Source organism: Carassius auratus, unplaced genomic scaffold, assembly GCF_003368295.1.
Source record: "Carassius auratus strain Wakin unplaced genomic scaffold, ASM336829v1 scaf_tig00028952, whole genome shotgun sequence".
Lineage (NCBI taxonomy): Eukaryota > Metazoa > Chordata > Actinopteri > Cypriniformes > Cyprinidae > Carassius > Carassius auratus.
This window is the reverse complement of record NW_020525727.1, coordinates 48,933-69,704: the sequence shown is the minus strand read 5'-3', so window position 1 is coordinate 69,704 and position 20,772 is coordinate 48,933. Positions and strand designations below refer to the sequence as shown.

Here is a 20,772-nt window from a genome sequence, read left to right as displayed (position 1 = left end):
TGTACTGTATGTAATTGTCTCTTATCAGAATAAAGGCTTACAGAAGTGAGGGACACTTTTGTAATAGGTCCATTTAATGTTGAATATTCATATATCAGATACCGCATTTGGTTGGGAGGGACTTATTCAGCAATAAATAAACATAATGTCTGAGCACACACTTATTGAACTAGTCTCTCTTCATAGACTGCTGGTGTGTATTCATTGTAATACCTACAATAGCAAATTTTTTGGTTTGCAATTTTTTGTGAGGGCATAATATTCATCATGTGAATAATATATTGGATAAATTATAAATCTAACAATTGTTTAGAAACTAAAATGTATAATATAAAATGTATTATTTTCTTTAAAAGCAGATAACTGCTGAATTTTGAAGGTCTTCTGTGAGGCTGATACATTGACGGATTCCAGGTGAGTGAAATGTTTATGCACTCTCTACAGCAGGTCAAATTATAATTAGAATGAAAAATAAAATAAAATTATGACAGTATTTAAAAAAATATATATTATAAATTAGCTACATTTGTTTCATAAAACTGTCAACTGATCACAGTTGTAACAAAGCTCTTTGTTGAAAAAAAGACTTAAAGTAGCTGTGCTACTATTCTTTAATCATGTTTCCTATCACAAAACTGACAGTTTTATTAGGTGGCAATTGATCAAACTATCGACTGGGCTATATGGCATTTCTTTGTGTTAATGAGAATGATAAATTATTCTTTCATATGCTGAGGTGATGTAATGTGTTTTCTTAATCAGGATGGCCATACGTGTGATTTTGTTACTAACACTTTTTACTGGGCTGTGTGTTGCTAATTTGAAAGGTATGTTTAGAAAAAAATATTAGTAAAACAGATTTAAAAATCTGTAATCATTGTGTGTCTTCATATTACATATCAATCAGAATAAATTATTAAAATTGAATGGTCATTGAAACCTTGTGATAAACCTTTTTTTATCGACTGTGTAGGGAATCTTGCTTTTAATGCCAGGGTGGTGCAGTCCTCCTTAGGAAACTCACAGGGAGCTGCTGAACACGCAGTAGACGGAAACAGAGATGCAAATTACGCGAAGGGCTCATGCACCCTCACTAAAGCGGAGTTTAACCCATGGTGGAGAGCTGACCTTGGAAATGTCTACAGTATAAGCAATGTTTCTATCACTAATCGTGGAGACTGTTGCAAAGAACGACTCCGAGGAGCTCAGATTCGCATTGGTAACAGTCTGGAGAACAACGGAAACAACAATGACCTGTAAGAAATGTTTCAAATGTTTAATCCTCTTGCAATATTTATAATGTTTTGTCTAACAAAACGGGAGGCAAAATTGTACCTCCTCCATAAACCAACCACTCAGTGAGCCGCTGTCATTGAGTGTCAATTGTACTTTAACTTTTTTGTGATTAGACATTTATTAGTTTAGACCACTGTTTATTATAGCAGTGTGATATAAAACATGAACAATCATTTATGAATAGTCTTTTTATTTCAGTACAGTTGAATATATTTTTTAGGCATGTGTTTAGGGCATGTGGTTTTCACTTTTACAATGTTCTTTATGTATTTCTAGGGCTGCAACTGTTCTTACTGTTCCTAATGGAACAGTAACGTTTGTGTTTGAGCCGGTTAACGGACGATATGTCAACATATTTTTACCTGGGAACGATGAAATCCTTACTCTGTGTGAAGTCGAGGTGTTTGCAGGTGAGGGATAAAGAGAGAACACAACTCTGTGATAGAATGTGTTTATGTACTGACTAATGTGTGTATTATATTAACAGAAAAGGACAAACCATTGTACACTTGTGGTCCAAGTGAGTGCTCTTCATTTATTTGAATGTTGTCAGTAACACATATATGAGACCTGTGATGGCCAAATTAGTCAAAATGAGCACATTTTCAAAAATGAGTTCTCTTATTCACATTATACATTAAAATACCTAAATACCTTCAAAATGATATAAAACTTATATATCATATGTTATAATGATATATATATATATATATATATATATATATATATATATATATATGTAATGTTAAACAGGGAATCTTGCTCTTGGAGGCAAAGCTGTTCAGTCCACTACAAACAGTGGATTAGGAGTTGCTCAAAATGCTATCGATGGTAACAGACAGTCAATTTACGCGCTCGGGTCATGCAGTGTGACTAACGGGGACAAGGACCCCTGGTGGAGAGTTGACCTGCTGGACGTCTACAGGGTAACCAGGGTTAGCATCACTAATCGTGGAGACTGCTGTGAAAAGAGGATCGAGGGTGTTCAGATCCGTATCGGAAACAGCCTGGAGAATAACGGCAACAATAATCTCCTGTAAGTGCTGTCTCTGTCTCTTAACACTTATACAAACAAATTGCGAAAATTAGTAAGATAAAAATTACTTTGAAGAAATAATTTTAATACAACATTGCCTTTTATAGAAGTATATCTGATACGCCCCTCTCTTTTTCTCTGTTCCTCTGTACAGGGTTGTGACTGTTGGGCCCATCCCACTCGGAGACACAAAAACATTTGAGTTTAAGCCTGTTAGCGGGCGATACGTCAACCTTATTGTGCCTGGACGCAATGAATACCTCACTCTGTGTGAAGTTGAGGTTTATGCAGGTGAGAGATAAAAGGAGAGAGAAGGTGTTGTGTAGAAATATGAATGTGTAATTTTATTTTATTCTGATTTCATTTCCAGATTAAGTGGATGAAATGACGTAAATGACAGTCCACCGATCCTCTGACACTACTGTTTTCTGAGCAATACTATTATTGCACTTTTTTTTAATTGTTATCATTTTACTTATGCACCTTTATCCTTCCTCCAGGGGCTTTTGTATTTACACCCTTGACACCCTCATTTTATTCTTTATCTTTGCTTTCTACATTAATAAATTACTACAGCATTGAATGTTGTATTGAATGTGTCTGAATCAAAAAATAATTTGGATGTTTACAGTGAAGAGATTAAGAAAAGTACTCATGTAGCTATAAAAAACACATTCCCACTCATTTGACAGAAGGTATGCACAGATGATTGGAGTCTGTGTGATGAATAATGTTCTAGTTTTTTAAAAATAGGCAAAGGAAAACCATAAATTAATAGGTCTGCAAATTTATCCTAAAGCTCTTAAGGATGCAGAAAAAGTTGTGTAAGGCAACAAACACTTTTTAGCACTTTCAAATGACAATTTAAATGAAAAAAAAGTGGGGGAAAAAAACATACTCAGAATTTGTGCTCTGCATTAACCCATCCAAAGTGCACACACACACACACACACCCGGAGCAGTGTCCATCATTTAGCAGTTGGGAGTTCGATGCCTTGCTCAAGGGCACCTAAATCGTGTTAAGATTCAAAGATTCTGGCCCAAGATTCAAACCCACAACCCTAGGATTAGGGGTCAAACTCTCTAACCACTGGGCCATGACTTACTCATGAATTAAATGTATTTATATAAATGAAAGTACATATGCACACAAACAAATTGTAATTTATATTTATTATATAAGTATATTATGTAAAGTTTCGTGTTCCGAATCCAAATGCATTTTGTCAAATTAAATGAAATTAAACATATCTTCTAATGACAGTAGAAGGCAGGATCTTAAAGGGATAGTTCACCCAAAAAATTCAAATTTCCTGTAGATTAACTGTAGTTGTGGGTGAATTTATGTATTTATTTTTTGAGTAGAACATTAAAGAAGATTTTTAGCTGAAACCGTGCTCCTTGCAAGTCAGCAACTACCGGTTTTGAAAATAATATTAATAATAAAGTATATCATGCAACACAAAATGAATACCCATGGCTTCTATATTGATCTTATGAAGAGAAATAATCATCTGTGCAAGAGATTGAACTTTATTTAAAACATTATTCATTGTAAACAGAGCTTCAGGCAAATGGGCCGGAGTGATGTCCGGTTCATGAACAAATCATTATTTTGAAGTGATTCTTTTTATTGAAAGAATCAGTTTACCAAGTCGGACTGAACCGTCTGGAACCATTTGTGGTTCAACCAGCACAGATCTACAAGTTACTCAATCAAAACTCACTTTCAGACATCCAACAGTCACTCTGACTGTGATGAATGAACTAAGTCTGTTTCATTTGGAAACCAAGGTCCTAGAGTCTGGAGGAAGGCTGGAGAAGCTCATAGCCCAAGTTGCTTAAAGTCCAGTGTTAAGTCTTCACTCTGTGATGATTTGGGATGCAATGTCATCTGCTGGTGTTGGTCCATGTGTTTTTTGAAAACCAAAGTCACTGCACCCATTTACCAAGACATTTTGGAGCACTTCATGCTTCCTTCAGCTGACCAGCTTTTTGAAAATGTTGATTTAATTTTCCAGCAGGATTTGGCACCTGCCCACAAAAGTTGTTTAAATGACCATGGTGTTGGTGTGCTGGACTTCACCAGACCTGAATTATTGTCAAGAGGAAAATGAGAAACAAGAGACCAAAAATACAGATGAACTGAAAGTCTCTGCCCAAGAAAAACGGGGCTTAAATTTGTCATTAAATGAATGCTTAATTAAACAATTAATTAGAAGACTGTAGGCTGTGTATAGTGTTTCATTTAGAACTGTTAATCATAACATAAATGACAAATACAAACATGACTATTTATCCATTTAAACATCAATTTGAGTACCTGCATCTTTACCCGGAGATCCTAGTTTTCAACACATTTGTACTGATGCTCCCAACAAAGAGCTGTATAATATTATCTGCTTGGTTGCAAGTCAGTAAAGTTTACAATAAAAATGTAGAATACATTAAAAAACAACTAAAGAATAAGACATGAAATAGGATTTGCTCTGAATACTGAACCCTGTTCATGTTCATGGAGCTGAACAAACAAATGATGCTTCAACCCACCAAACATAGTGGAGCTGGCTGCTATATACAGTGGGTACGGAAAGTATTTAGACCCCCTTAAATTTTTCATTCTGTTATATTGCAGCCATTTGCTAAAATAATTTTTAGTTATTTTTTTCCACCTTAATGTACACACAGCACTTCATATTGACAGAAAAACACATAATTGTTGACATTTTTGCAGATTTGCTAAAAAAAGAAAAACTGAAATATCACATGGTCCTAAGTATTCAGACCCTTTGCTATGACACTCATATATTTAACACAGGTGCTGTCCATTTCTTCTGATCATCCTTGAGATAGTTCTACACCTTCATTTGAGTCCAGTTGGGTTTGATTATACTGATTGGATTTGATTATGAAAGCCACACACCTGTCTATATACTGTAAGACCTTACAGCTCACAGTGCATTTCAGAGCAAATGAGAATCAGGAGGTCAAAGGAACTGCCTGAAGAGCTCAGAGAGTTGTGGCAAGGCACAGATCTGGCCAAGGTTGCAAAAACATTTTCTGTCGCACTTAAGGTTCCTAAGAACACAGTGGCCTCCATAATCCCTAAATGGAAAACATTTGGGATGACCAGAAGCCTTCCTAGAGCTGCCCGTCTGGCCAAACTGAGCTATCGGGGGAGAAGAGCCTTGGTGAGAGAGGTAAAGAAGAACCCAAAGATCATTGTGGCTGAGCTCCAGAGATCCAGTCAGGAGGTGGGAGAAAGTTGTAGAAAGTCATCCATCATTGCAGCCCTCCACCAGTTGAGGCTTTATGGCAGAGTGGCCCGACGGAAGCCTCTCCTCAGTGCAAGTCACATGAAAGCCCCCATGGAGTTTGCTAAAAAACGCCTGAAGGATTCTCTGGTCTGAAGAGACCAACATATAACTTTTTGGCCTTAATTCTAAGTGGTATGTATAGAGAAAACCAGGCACTGCTCCTCACCTGCCCAATACAGTCCCAACAGTGAAGCATGGTGGTGGCAGCATCATGCTGTGGGGGTGTTTTTCAGCTGCAGGAATAGGACGACTGGTTGCAATTGAGGGAAAGTTGAATGCGATCAAGTACAGGGATATCCTGGACAAAAACCTTCTCCAGAGTGCTCAGGACCTCAGAACGGGTCGAAGGTTCACCTTCCAACAAGACAATGACCCTAAGCACACAGCTAAAATAATGAAGGAGTGGCTTCACAATAACTCTGTGACTGTTCTTGAATGGCCCAGCCAGAGCCCTGACTTAAACCCAATTGAGCATCTCTGGAGAGACCTGAAAATGGCTGTCCACCAACGCTTACCATCCAACCTGACAGAACTGCAGAGGGTCTGCAAGGAGGAATGGCAGAGGATCCCCAAATAAAGGTGTGAAAAAACTTGTTGCATTTTTCCCCAAAAGACTCATGGCTGTATTAGATCAAAAGGGAGCTTCTACTAAATACTGACCATGTGATATTTCAGTTTTTCTTTTTTTAATAAGTGTGCAAAAATGTAAACAATTCTGTGTTTTTCTGTCAATATGGGGTGCTGTGTGTACATTAATGAGGAGAAAAATGAACTTACATGATTTTAGCAAATGGCTACAATATGACAAAGAGTGAATTTTAATTTAAGGGTGTTATGAATACTTTCCGTACCCACTGTACATCGACTTGAGCAGCTTGATTTCCTTCTGCGTTTCTGAGGAAGAAGTTGTCACAGATGACTCCATGTCATTGACAACTTCAGATGCAGAGGAGTGGGTGAGTTCCGTTAAAGATCCTGACACCCTTCCCTCCGACACAACCAACATGGCCCAACATTGAGGTGATCCATATTCTGACAAATGCTTGGCTCCAGAAGAGCCTGCCCACAGCCTCCTTGACTAATGGTGCATTTCAGGCCAAGCTTCTATGCACAAAGGAGGAGTTTCGACACATTCTATGTATTTTGCAAAGTTTATATAAGCCAAAGCATTATGTTCTATAAAAAATGCAAATATAATAACCATGAAAACATGTCTTTACAATCCATAAAAAGGGTTTATATGGTGTTTTATCATAGAAAGATCCCAGGATTGCAGTCACTATGTCATGGAAGAGTTTCTTTTAATAAACTTTCTGCTAAAGATCTATTCTATTGACAAAGCATGCAACTAATTTTCATTAAAACAGCCATATACATAATTAATATAATTATATATTAATATAATTTATATTATATATAAAAATCTGGTCGATTGATAAAGCTATGTCTCAGGTCACATGCGACTTATGGATCACCTTTTCACAGGCGTCCAATCCCAGCTGACTTCTGGAAAAGCGGAATTAACCAATGTAATTTGAGAATACAGTTAAAACAGCAAGTCCTGCCCCACGACAGCCAAAAATAATAGTGTTCGTGCAAATAAAAACCAAGTAGGTGAAAAAAAAATGGAGCGCTAGAATGAGTGGGATGATCGTGCATCCTCTCCTGCGAGGGCTTGCCTGCGCGAGTGTTTAAATAGAGCTAACAGGCTCCCATTTCCTCATGTGTGGATCTATATCCTCTCTCGAAAGCAATTTACTGTGGGCGTAAATATAACTGGTGCACTCAGTTTTCTTTTTTTTTTGGAATAGATTTTCTGGCTTAGATGCCTTTTTCACAAGATGCCTCCACACCATTAAATGATCAGTATTTTCTGATTTGTGTGAGGATGAGGATCCCTCTTCTTGTAATGTGTTGTCAGTGTAACCTTTCTCCATTAGCTGCTGGATGAGGGGTGCACCACTTCCATGCCAAAAGTACTTTATACGTGACAGATATCACTGCAAATCATAGCCTCTCTCAATGGATAGTAGATGGTATAGCCTTGGCTTATGCCTCTGCAGGTTAACAGTGTCCTATATGAGAAAGGGCTAACTCAACCAGGGGAATAGCCTCTTCCTGGGCCTGGTTCAGCAGGATTTTGATTGGTGATATCTGTGCGGCCTCCGGCCGGTCGTCGCTGTCCACATTCGCCAGGATTTATAACTTGGACATCCCTGCCCTCCAGTTAGGGATTTTGTCCACTTAATAATAATACAAATATTAATAATAATGTTAAACTATAAAGTATTTATTAATTGTTCATGTGATCCAGCTTGTCTTTCTCAGTCTGGGCTCTTCTTTCTGATTGGTTAATAGTGTCATATTTACCACACAGCTCTTAAAAGGAAAATTTACACTATTTTGAGACTTTTTTTAACCAAAGCAATTCAGTGTTATCAGCTGTATAATAGTAATTTTCATCTTTAAGACACATAAGTAAACTGATAACTTTTTGAAACAGTCCTGAAACTGATTTTTCTTTTTATTATTCTTAATATTAATTATTGATATTCAATATTATTATTTGCCTATAAGTCAGTGTCAAGGTACATTTACAGTTCATGGTTCCTAACATCATCCTTAAAAATATTGCTTAATTTAAATGATGTCAATTTGATACCTTTTGTTTACTAATGTTAGTCTGTTGGGCAAAGTCAACAAATTTAAATACTTAACATTTTTATTTTGTTCCAACTCCTGTTTTTGAGATGCTATATAAGCAAACACTCCACACATGTAGCATCACCTCGTGGCCAGTGTTGACAACAAAAAAAAGGTTTCAATATGATTCACCTCTCGCTGAAACTCTTCTCATCTCTACTTGTTTACTGCCTTATCATCACAGTGCGTTTACATAATCAATATCATTAAAAAATTGCAGATTTTAATTGTTTTCCAGGTAATGGACTAGATGATGGAGGAGTGATGGAATGAAGAAGAATTAATTGGGAGTAACGAGGATCACCTCAAGTTTAATTAATTTAGCTGTTCATGTTCAGTTGATACAGGTCAGCTGAACTTTCAGGGTTACAACACAACACTGGTATAAGTAGCCACATAGGGAGCATCAGTGAACTTCTAGTTAAGCACACATCACATTAACATATTGACCTCATGATGTCACCATGCTAATTATGGCAACAACATCAACAAAAAAAGATAAAATAAATAAATAAAGATGACATAGAATGCTGCAGTTCATTTTGAACACAGCTGACGTAAAGCAAAAATTAAGGCATCATTACATAAACTTAATGTGTAATGTTTTGAAGTTTGTCACGTAGTGATTCAAATCATCATTGGATGAAGTGATGTCAAATGATGCATCTCACTGAAGTCAGGGTTGACCGATCTGCCCCGAGTTCAAAGGTCAGAAGTCTGACTTCAAGTGGCATTCTTGATGAATAAATATCTGAATTATTTTGCTTCTAATCAAAAATTGGCATTTTCAAAATCACTTATATCTGCCATTATTAAAACTGGATTTTTTAAGGATGATTGAAATGCATTTCTAAAGTCTAGAAAAGGCTGCATGGTGTGCATTGTTCCAATCTTATGTTTACAGAGCACTACATTTCTTCTTTATTCACTGAGAGAAGGAGAAAGTAAACACAACCAAAAACTGGCTAGTGTAACTGCACAAATGAAAGAGGATCATTTACGCATAGCACACACTCTTTATTCTGACATCAGAGAACCACACAGTAGTATTTGAGTATTTTTTCCTTTTCTTCATGGCAAGTGTTGTGATACGAGAACATAAATAATAATAATATTATTTTGAAATCGAAATGTTAGTATATCATGACACTGAACTGTACCAGAATTCTAGCAAAATCTTGTTAAGATGCAAAAGAACGTCACTTACAAAGTGTTTTGTACATTTGTAAGAGCATAATATAATATAGGACAAGCAAGATCTGATGGAGAATGTTCTGAGTTTAGTTTCCAATCCCACGCAGAGCATTCTTTGTAATCCACTGTCCAGTTTCAGCTGTCAGCAAAAATTATTCATTTTATCCCTAGTCAAAAGCACTATAAGATAACTTCCATTTTAAAATTTATAGTGAAATCATTTAAATAAAATCACTTAAATATTTCAAATAAATAAACTGAACAAGAAGCAAAAGTATTTGGAGTGTTTTAAGTTTCATATTCATAACAAATATTTTATACATTTGTATTTGCCCATAAGTTTGTCTCTGTAATGTTTTTTAGTAGTAGGGGGATAAAAACCCTAAATGTGCAGGTCAGTGTCACTTATATGAGTATATTATCTATACACTATCTAGATATTTTGGCAAAATCTCACATCTCAACTTCTGTAATTTTGAGACTAAATTAACAATGCTATTCATGTGAAACATGACATAATGCAAACTAAACTAAATACAGTTGAAATTGATCCAACCACAAAATTAAAGATCCCTGTTAACATCCTGATCACAAGGTCACACACATTAAGCATTTGATTACATGATAAGAAGCAAATTCAAATTCTTAATCAAATTCTGTTCAGGAACTAATGACAAGGAACTAATAAACTTATGAAACTTGAGTGCACTTTATATAAAAGCATTTGCAAAATGTGAAAATGTAATAATTAAATTAATCTTTTCACATTTTTTTTTATTTTGATTTGAGAAAACACAACTGCCACTGAATCAGCTAACTCAACCATATTATGAGTGAATGCATGATCCACCAATACTTAAGATTTCCTGTGTTGAAACGTGATTTATTTAATAAATATGGATTTATAAATTAATGATTAGTATGCATGACAAGTAATCAATTAAACACTTTACAGAGGATGAGTCCGATGTTTTTACCAGTATAAAAAAGAACACTGATCTACTGTACATACAGACGACTGAAAGCACTGTCTCTTCATTTTCATTTAAAATTCAATGCCTTTGAAAAAAAAAAAAATAATCATAATAAAATTTGAATGGACCGATCTAAATCTCTTTAGTTAAAACTGCATTTTTTTTCCTGGATTTGATGGTATCATTCAGTCAGATACAAATTCAATACTATGCACATTCATAGTTGTTAAGTTCTGAAAATGGCAAAAATGTTAAACATTTATTACAATAAATGTTGTCATTTATATATTCCAACTCTCAGTGTGAAAGTCTAATTTATGGGACAGATAAATATTTGTCTGTCACGTCACTGAATTGTTGGTCAAAACTCATTAATTGACTTTTGCAAAAATGTTTAATACAAATACACTTAAATAAAACACAGTTAGAGTTAAACACACACACAGAGAGAGAGAGAGAGAGAGAGAGAGAGAGAGAGAGACAGAGAGACAGAGAGAAATACTGTACGAGACCATCACCAAACAATAAAACAAGCACAATATGACAATAAAGAAATTTGCTCATACAAATAGCTGATAATCATTTAACATATAATCATTTCAGTGGAAGAGGTATTATTATTATTATTATTACTTGCAATGCAATTTACCTAAAAAAAAAGCTTCTGTGTCAAGTTGTTATCTTATAAAAGTCAATATATTCTAGACAATGAGAAAATATTGAAAGTACAAAGGGAAACTATATCCATGTAACAAATAGTCTGATTAAAGATTAATTTCAGACAGGATGTGTAACAGACACTTTTTGCAGATGCAAAGAATGGAGTAATGCTTTTTATGTGTGTTTTTCTATGATGATGAGCCGTCAAAGTCATGGAGGAAACCATATACTTCTTGCATCTACGTCCTCAAAGTTGACTTTTTCAACTATCGTGGATGCAAAGTCGCGGGGGTATTCGGAGATGTCTCGGGTTGACGAGATGCTTGCAAGCTATCTTTCGCCAGAATCTGCATCCTTGATTAAGAAACCTACTCTCCCCACTAAACCTTATAAAATAACGTAATTGTTAGTGGGTAAAGCTGACCAAGCTGTAGTTCAGGCTGGTGCTGCGCTGCACACTATGGCAGTGTTACAGGCATACCAGGCTGACCTGTTGAAGGACTTGAGTGTGGGCAGTACAATCGACGAGGAAGCGTTCGCTGAGTTTGGTCGGGCCATAGGTTTGTCTCTCTGTGCAACCAAGCAGATGGCTCGTGCCATTGGCCAGTCTATGTCAGCTTTAGTCAGCCCGGAGAGGCATTTGTGGCTTAATTTGATGGCCATTAAAGAAAAGGAACATTTGTGTCTTTTAGACTCTCCTATTTCTCCATCTGGCCTGTTTGGCGATTGGGTTAATATGGTTGTCAACAAGTTTGAGGAAGTAAAGAAACATGAAGAAGATTTCGTTTAGTTCTTTCCTTGCCGCACTCAAGGAGAGGGGCCATCAGCCACCCAGCCTTGCCCCAAAAACCAGAGAGGTTAAAAAGCAGAGTGTGGTGGACTGTGATCCCCCTCGTATGGATTGGGGACAGACCTCAGGACTATCATTAATAAGAAAAGGAAGTCCTGATGCTCTGGCACCCGTGCTGGTGGGGGTAGTCCCTCACGGGCTGGGGCGCGCTAGAGAGCTTTCGACCCACCCCGTTACCCTCACAAAACCCTTCCATCCCCGCCACTTCTTGTGCTTCGGGGGGTGGTGGTTTCCAGCGAGATATTAGATGTTCCAGTGTTTCCTGCTGTCATTCAGGACACGGAACATCTAACAGCCCCTCAAAAGGAAGTGTTAAAATTGGTACCACTCTCAGAGAGTCTGGCAGCATGGAAACTTCTGCTGGGCATTTCTGCGTGGGTATTGAGCACAGTATGGATAGGATACAGCATCCAATGTATTCATCATCCTCCACGTTTCAACAGTGTGGTCTCCTCTGATGCAGGTACTGTCTCAAGAGCTACAAACTCTTCTGGTTAAAGAGGCCATAGGACATGTTCCTCTTCCACGGAGAGAGTCTGGTTATTACAGCAGAGACTTCCTGGTTTTCCAAAAAAAGGTGGGGGAGTGCGTCCAATCTTGGATCTTCAAGGCTTAAACCGTACAGTCAAAGCGCTCAAGTTCAAGATGTTAACCGCCAATACGGCCGTGTCGCAAATTCTGCATTGCGATTGGTTCTTCATTATCGATCGATCATCACGATTTTGCCACAACACAGGAAATTCCTGAGGTTCGCTCTCGGGGGTGAAGCATACCAATTTTGGGTTATTCCATTCGGACTAGCCTTATCACCCCATAAGTATACAAAATGCATGGATGCAGCGCTGGCTCCATTACGACTCCAGGGCATTCGCATTTTGAATTATATCGACGATTGGCTCATACTAGCACAATCTCAAGAGATGACGCTACAACACAAAGACATCGTGTTAGCTCATCTAGTTTCTCTGGGGTTGAGACTCAACACAGAGAAAAGTGTTCTTTGTCAGGCCCAGAGAAGGACTTATCTCGGGATCATTTGGGATTTGATCACCATGTTGGCACAACTGTTTCCCACTCGGATCAAGACCATTCGGCAGACCATGAGCAAGATCAGGCTTGGCCAAGATCTTAAATGTGGGAGCAGATTTACTGTACAGACAGATACTACCGACGGGGGAATGGAAACTCCACCCAGAGGTAGTGAAACAGATTTGGAGAGAATTTTACGAAGCAGAGGTGGACCTCTTCACCTCCCATCAGACAGTGCAATGTCCCCTCTACTTCTTGCTGATAGCGCCATGTTGGCAGAACAGAGTGTGGTTCTCTGAGATAATATCTCTCTTTGACGGCTCGCCATGGGCGATTCTGGAGAGGAGGGACCTTCTGTCTAAGGCAGGGGGCACGATATTCCATTCCAGGCCCGACCTGTGGAATCTTCATGTTTGGCCCCTGAAGGGTAAAAACTGAGGAACACAGGGCTTTCGCCGGATGTTATTGATACCATTCTTAGTGCTAGGGCTTCCTCCACCAGACAGAGTTATGCCAGTAAATGGGGTGTCTTTGAGAGGTGGTTTGTGGTACACAATGTAGATCCAGTCAACTGCCATATTGCTTCAGTTCTGGACTTTATGCAAGAAAAATTATCAACAGGCACGTGCCCTGCTACTCTTAAGGTTTATGTGGCCGCTCTTTCGGCTTGCCACACTTTGATTGATGAGATGCCACTTGGGAGACGCCCTCTTCCTTCGTGGGGCCAGACGACTGAGGCCTACAGTAAAAACCAAGATGCCTTCTTGGGACTTAGATATAGTTCTCGAGGGTCTGGTTGAGACACCCTTTGAACCTTTAGAATCAGCGTCTGATAAACTTCTGACTCTAATTTTATTGTTTTTTTCTCATGGCAATAACTTCTTTGAAGTGAATTGGGGATATGCAGGCTCTGTCTATCTCGCTATAATGCTTAGACATTTCCCCAGGGAGGTTGAAAGTGATTTTGCATCCTCATCCTGATTACCTGCCAAAGATCAGTTTTCGGCTGTACATCCGGTCATTCTTGAGGCCTTCTGCCCTCCGCCGTTCACAACGCCAGAGCAGGAGAAATCTTATAGACTGTGTCCAGTCCGTGTTCTTCAGGCTTACGTCCACCGCACTAGCTAGTGGCGTAAGTCGGAACAACTGTTCTACTGTTATGATGGTGGTAACAGAGGAACAGCTGCCACCAGGCAGACCATGTCTCATAGGGTCAGGGATGCTATTGCTTTGCCTTATGAGGCGCGCAGTCAAGCTTCGCCTATAGGTCTTAGAGCTCACTCCACAAGTGGGGTTGCCTCCCCTAGTGCTTTAGCAAGGGTTGCCCCCTTACAACAGGTTTGTGATGTGGCAGGTTGGTCCTCTCCGCACACATTCATAAGATTTTATAGTTTGGATGTTCATCCTACTCCGGGCTCTCATATTCTTGGGTCAACATAACAAGCTAATGGCTGAGGCCTTCTTGTGGTTTGGTAGCACACCTGCACAACCTTAGGGGTGAATATGTCCCAGGACTGCTATTCAGACAAAATGTCCTGTTGATGCACCTGTGGCTTATCTATTTATAGCCCCATGTTGCGGGCACGCTCCGATGACGTCATCATATATTACCGCCGGGTCAATTATATCGACGTGTTACACACATTATTCAAAGCTGGTTATGAATAAGACGTTTCCCAATTCACTGAGCAGCGCTGCATCTCGTTACACTTTGTCAGGGAACAAGGTTACAGTTAAGTAACCGGGAAAATATACTACAGAAGAAGAAGAAAGTACTGGTATCAGATTGGTAAAGGATGATACTCAGAATCTTGGTATTGGACTTGCTCTTAAAAAATGGTATCTGCATCCCTAGATATTTTTAAAAGCTGATTTTTTGTTATGCATTCATTGTGTTGTGTTTGAGTTTAACGTCCTATTCCTGCAAAAGACGTTGCATGGTGAGAACAACACTAAACCAGTAAATGTACACAACCAGAGAATTTAAAGAACTCTGTCTACACGGAGTACATATTGATCAGTAGACGATCACACTTAAAGTGTCTGATTACACTATGAGGATTTCAAACAACAAAGTATGGCATTAGATATCCTACGGTTATGGCTTCCATTTAAAGCAAATATATCAACTGATAAAATTACGTTTGAATAAACGCGTCTGCAGAATGTGTAAATGTATCTACAATAATCTTTTGTGATTCTGATACTGATATTAAAAGACCGCATCACTGGCAGTGAATCAATTTGACCTAACCACATATCAGTGCATGCATCTCTACACACAGCTCTAGAGAAAACCTTAATGTCATCATCCAGCTCAGTTGAGTTCAATTTTCATCCAATAGTGTCTGTGCAATCAAGTTGATAATATTGACAAATATCAAGTTTCCTCAACTGAGCAAGCCAACATGTGACAATAGCGTAGAACCCAAACTCTATCGGTGACAGAAACGATCAGACTCTGTCGGGGGCCAATTCTTCTCTGGCCAAAGTTCCAGTTGACCTAATTTATGCAACATGACACTCTTTTAACAAATTGGAATTTTACAAATATGAAATTGTTTTATGTGTAAACCAAGTTAAAGAGATGGGTCTTTAATCTAGATTTGAAAAAGACAGAGTGTGTGCCTCCAAAACAGCTCTAGGAAGACTGTTTGAATGCTAAATAGTAAACGGATCTACTGACTGCAGGTGATTTTAATATTCTAGCTATTAGCACAGAGTTTTGAGATCGGATTTGAAGAACTTAAATGTGAAATGAGCTTGCTCAAGTACTGAAGGGGTAAACCTTTTGGGGCTTTAATTATAAGTAATTCTGCACTAATGCTAGTGCCGAGTTAACAGAACCGGGCTGATATGGTCATACTTCCTGATTCTAGTAAGAACTTTGTTTATGAAGTGCCCAGAGCAACCACCCAATCAATCATTACAATAATCTGACCTTGAGGTCATGAACGCATTAACTGATGCTTCTGCATTTGACATTTAGAACATACGTTAGAGATATGCAAAAGAGAAAAATGCAGTATTACAAATGTTAGAAACATGGTTTTCAAATGAAGGATTGCTATCAAATAGCACACCTAGGTTCCTAACTGATGACTGAGAATTAACAGAGCAGCCATCAAGCTTAAGACAGTATTCTAGGTTACTACATGCAGAGGTTGTTGGTCCGTAATTAACAACTCTTTTTCTTTCTTTTTTTTCTCAATTTAGTAAAAGAAAATTACTAGTCATCCAATTTTGTATGTTTAATGCATACTGTTAGCTATGTGAATTGTTATGTTTCATCAGGCTGTGAAGAAATATAAAGCTGAGTATCATCAACAGTGAAACTTCCCAACAGTATAATGTGCAGGGTGCAACGGTCCTAGTACTGAGCCATGTGGAACTCCATACTGGATTGTGACTGATATAATACAGTATCTCTTTCATTTACTGCTACAAACTAATAACTGTCAGATAAGTATGATTTCAACTATGCCAATATAATTCCAATAATACCATATAATACCAATACCATAAATACCATAATTTTTGAGGTTATTCAAAAGTATGTTGTGGGTAATAGTGTCAAAAGCAGTGCTGATAACATCCTGACTTAACACGAGGATTACAATTATAGGGCAGTGTTCCAAATAATGTATTGTATGTAAATGTATCTTATCATAATAAATGCTTAGAGAAAATAGGGGCTCTTTATAATAGGTCCATTTAATTTTGAATATTCATATATCTGATACCGCATTTGGTTGGGAGGGACTTATTCAGCAATAAATAAACATAATTTCTGAGCACAATCTTATTCAACTAGAAACTCCTCATAGATGCTGGTGCGTATTAATTTTCATATCAACAATAGCACATTTTGGTTTGTAATGTATTGTCAGGGCATTATATTCCTCATGTGAATAATATATTGGATAAATTATAAACCTAGCAATTGTTTAGAAACTAAAAATTATAACATTATTTATTTGTTACATAAAATGTATTATTTTCTTTAAAAGCCGGTAACTGCTGAATTGTGAAGTTCTTCTGTGAGGTTGATGTATTGATGGATTCCAGGTGAGTTGAATGTTTATGCACTCTCTACAGCAGGTCCAATTAAATCATTGTTGGATGTGTCCGGTCACAAATCAATCTTTAAAATGGGCTATATGCCATTTTTTTGTGTAAATAAGGATGATAAATTGAAAAATATCATTCATATGCTGAGATGATGTAATATGTTTTTTTTATGTCTTAATTAGGATGGCCATACGTGTTATATTGTTACTAACACTTTTTACTGGGCTGTGTGTTGCTAATTTGAAAGGTATGTTTAGGAAAATAATAGTAAAAATTCCTGGATGTAAAAATCTGTAATCACTGAGTGTCTTCATATTACATATCAGCAGATCAAATTATTAATTAATTATTATTATGGTCATTGAAATCTTGTGATTTGATTCTTTAGTTTTTTTTCATCGACTGTGTAGGGAATCTTGCTCTTAATGCCTGGGTGGTGCAGTCCTCCTTAGGAAACCCACAGGGAGCTGCTGAACACGCAGCAGATGGAAACAGAGACTCAAATTACGCGAAGGGCTCATGCACCCTCACTAAAGTGGAGTTTAACCCATGGTGGAGAGCTGACCTTGGAAACGTCTACAGTATAAGCAATGTTTCCATCACTAATCGTGGAGACTGTTGCAAAGAACGACTCCGAGGAGCTCAGATTCGCATTGGTAACAGTCTGGAGAACAACGGAAACAACAATGAGCTGTAAGAAATGTTTCAAATGTTTTATCATCTTGCGATATTTATAATGTGTGATCTAGTTTAACAAAACAGGAGGCAAAACTGTACCTCCTCCATAAACCAAACAATCAGTGACCGACTACCATGTTTCAACTAATTATTATAAATAGTAATTATAAATAGTTTCAACTAATTTTTTTTTATTTTTTTTATTCAGATTGTTATTAGACATTTATTAGTTTAGACCACTGTTTATTATAGCAGTGTGATATAAAACATGAACAATCATTTATGAATAGTCTTTTTATTTCAGTACAGTTGAATATATTTTTTAGGCATGTGTTTAGGGCATGTGGTTTTCACTTTTACACTGTTCTTTATGTATTTCTAGGGCTGCAACTGTTCTTACTGTTCCTAATGGAACAGTAACGTTTGTGTTTGAGCCTGTTAACGGACGATATGTCAACATATTTTTACCTGGGAACGATGAAATCCTTACTCTGTGTGAAGTTGAGGTGTTTGCAGGTGAGGGATAAAGAGAGAACACAACTCTGTGATAGAATGTGTTTATGTACTGACTAATGTGTGTATTATATTAACAGAAAAGGACAAACCATTGTACACTTGTGGTCCAAGTGAGTGCTCTTCATTTCTTTGAATGTTGTCAGTAACACATATATGAGACCTGTGATGGCCAAATTAGTCAAAATGAGCACATTTTCAAAAATGAGTTCTCTTATTCACATTATACATTAAAATACCTAAATACCTTCAAAATGATATAAAACTTATATATCATATGTTATAATGATATATATATATATATATATATATATATATATATATATATATATATATATATATATATATATATATATATATAACAGCCGTAGCTCAGGCACTAGAGCCAGCAAAGTAACACATTTTGAAAAATATATCAAACTTGCACATTTTCCTTCAGTTCTTTTCAATAAAATCATTCTTAATAACATAATTATGTAATGTTAAACAGGGAATCTTGCTCTTGGAGGCAAAGCTGTTCAGTCCACTACAAACAGTGGATTAGGAGTTGCTCAAAATGCTATCGATGGTAACAGACAGTCAATTCACGCGCTCGGGTCATGCAGTGTGACTAACGGGGACAAGGACCCCTGGTGGAGAGTTGACCTGCTGGACGTCTACAGGGTAACCAGGGTTAGCATCACTAATCGTGGAGACTGCTGTGAAAAGAGGATCGAGGGTGTTCAGATCCGTATCGGAAACAGCCTGGAGAATAACGGCAACAATAATCTCCTGTAAGTGCTGTCTCTGTCTCTTAACACTTATACAAACAAATTGAGAAAATTAGTAAGATAAAAATTACTTTGAATAAATCATTTTAATACAAACTTGCCTTTTATAGAATTAGAATTATCTGATACGCCCCTCTCTTTTTCTCTGTCTCTTCACAGGGCTGCGACTGTTGGGCCCGTCCCACTCGGAGACACAAAAACATTTGAGTTTAAGCCTGTTAAGGGGCGATACGTCAACCTTATTGTGCCTGGACGCAATGAATTCCTCACTCTGTGTGAAGTTGAGGTTTATTCAGGTGAGAGATAAAAGGAGAGAGAAGGTGTTGTGTAGAAATATATATAAAAATATATATATATATATAATGTGTATGCAGGCTTAATGATTTTTATTTCTGATTTCATTTCCAGATTAAGTGGAATGTAATGACGTACATCACAGTCCACCGATCCGCTGACACTACTTTTTTTCTGAGCAATACTATTGCACTTTTTAAATTTTACTTATGCACCTTTATCCTTCCTCCAGTTACCCTCTAAACACCCTCATCCTATTCTTTATCTTTGCTTTCTACATTAATAAATTACTACAGCATTGAATGTTGTATTGAATGTGTCTGAATCAAAAAAAAAAAACAAAAAAAAACATTTGGATGTTTACAGTGAGGAGCACAAGACATGTAGTATGTATGCTATGTATGTAGCTATAAAAACACATTCCCACTCGTTTTGACAAAAGATATGCTCAGATGATTCGAGTCTGTTTGATGAATACTATTCCATGGTTTTAAAAATAAACCATAAATTAACAGTGTTGCAAATTTATTCTAAAGCTCTCAAGGTGCAGGAAATGTTGTGTGAGGCAACAGATCATATTGCAACAAACATTTATCAATTATTTTAGCACTTTCAAATGACAATTTAAATGAATAAAATGTATTTATATAAATACACATACATATGCACACAAACAAATTGTAATTTATATTTATTATATAAGTATATTATGTAAAGTTTCTTGTTCCGAATCCAAATGCATTTTGTCAAATGAAATTAAATTAAACATATCTTCTAATGACAGTAGAAGGCTGTCACGCTGCCAGTCTTTGTTTTCCTGGGTGTTCCCTAGTGAGCTCACTTCCCCTTAGGCACTTCACCATAGGCACTTTAATTCCGCTAGTCTGGTTGTGTCTTCACAGTAATTGCACTCCAATTAGAATCGCACAGGTGTTGACAATACTCTGTCATTAGTTTCCCTATATAGAGCTGTCTTTCTCTGTTGTCATCATGGAGTCCTTACCCTATGTGTCTCATGCTCTCGTTCCCCCGAGACTTCCTCTACCTTCTCATTCTTCCGAGTTCCCCGTTTCATCCGGTTCCCTCTTTTGGTTACGTTTGTCTCTCATGACTGTTTATTTTTGTAGTTACCCCTCTGTTTAAATAAAAACCCTTACCTGCATTTGGATCTACCCTCTCTTTGTGTTTTCCCAAACCCAACCGTGACAAAGGCAGGATCTTAAAGGGATAGTTCACCCAAAAAAATTCAAATTTCCTGTAGATTAACTGTAGTTGTAGGTGAATTATTTTATTTATTTTTTGAGTAGAACATTAAAGAAGATTTTTAGCTGAAACCGTGCTCCTTGCAAGTCAGCAACTACCGGTTTTGAAAATAATATTAATAATA

General features: G+C 37.2%; 2 protein-coding genes across 2 annotated transcripts; both read left to right on the top strand.

Annotated features, from left to right (window-relative positions):
• The first annotated feature begins 355 nt into the window (after window positions 1-355).
• On the top strand, window positions 356-2,903 carry LOC113079660 (fucolectin-4-like). Its single transcript, XM_026251908.1, has 8 exons — window positions 356-414; window positions 763-827; window positions 974-1,256; window positions 1,573-1,706; window positions 1,784-1,816; window positions 2,050-2,332; window positions 2,487-2,623; window positions 2,703-2,903. The coding sequence occupies exons 2-8, from the start codon at window positions 764-766 to the stop codon at window positions 2,705-2,707; spliced, it is 939 nt and encodes a 312-aa protein (XP_026107693.1). The 5' UTR covers window positions 356-414; window position 763; the 3' UTR covers window positions 2,708-2,903.
• Window positions 2,904-17,069: 14,166 nt separating this feature from the next.
• Window positions 17,070-19,795, top strand: LOC113079657 (fucolectin-5-like). Its single transcript, XM_026251905.1, has 8 exons — window positions 17,070-17,127; window positions 17,313-17,377; window positions 17,541-17,823; window positions 18,191-18,324; window positions 18,402-18,434; window positions 18,812-19,094; window positions 19,251-19,387; window positions 19,500-19,795. Exons 1-8 carry the CDS (start codon window positions 17,117-17,119, stop codon window positions 19,502-19,504), a joined length of 951 nt encoding a protein of 316 aa, XP_026107690.1. The 5' UTR covers window positions 17,070-17,116; the 3' UTR covers window positions 19,505-19,795.
• The last annotated feature ends 977 nt before the right edge of the window (window positions 19,796-20,772 follow it).

Coding starts and splice junctions, on each gene's coding strand:
- LOC113079657 (XM_026251905.1), top strand. Junction 17,378..17,540: donor GTGTGTTGCTAATTTGAAAG/GTATGTTTAGGA, acceptor TCGACTGTGTAG/GGAATCTTGCTCTTAATGCC. Junction 18,325..18,401: donor TGAAGTTGAGGTGTTTGCAG/GTGAGGGATAAA, acceptor TTATATTAACAG/AAAAGGACAAACCATTGTAC.
- LOC113079660 (XM_026251908.1), top strand. CDS start 764: ATGGCCATACGTGTGATTTTGTTACTAACACTTTTTACTGGGCTGTGT. Junction 1,257..1,572: donor AACGGAAACAACAATGACCT/GTAAGAAATGTT, acceptor ATGTATTTCTAG/GGCTGCAACTGTTCTTACTG. Junction 1,707..1,783: donor TGAAGTCGAGGTGTTTGCAG/GTGAGGGATAAA, acceptor TTATATTAACAG/AAAAGGACAAACCATTGTAC.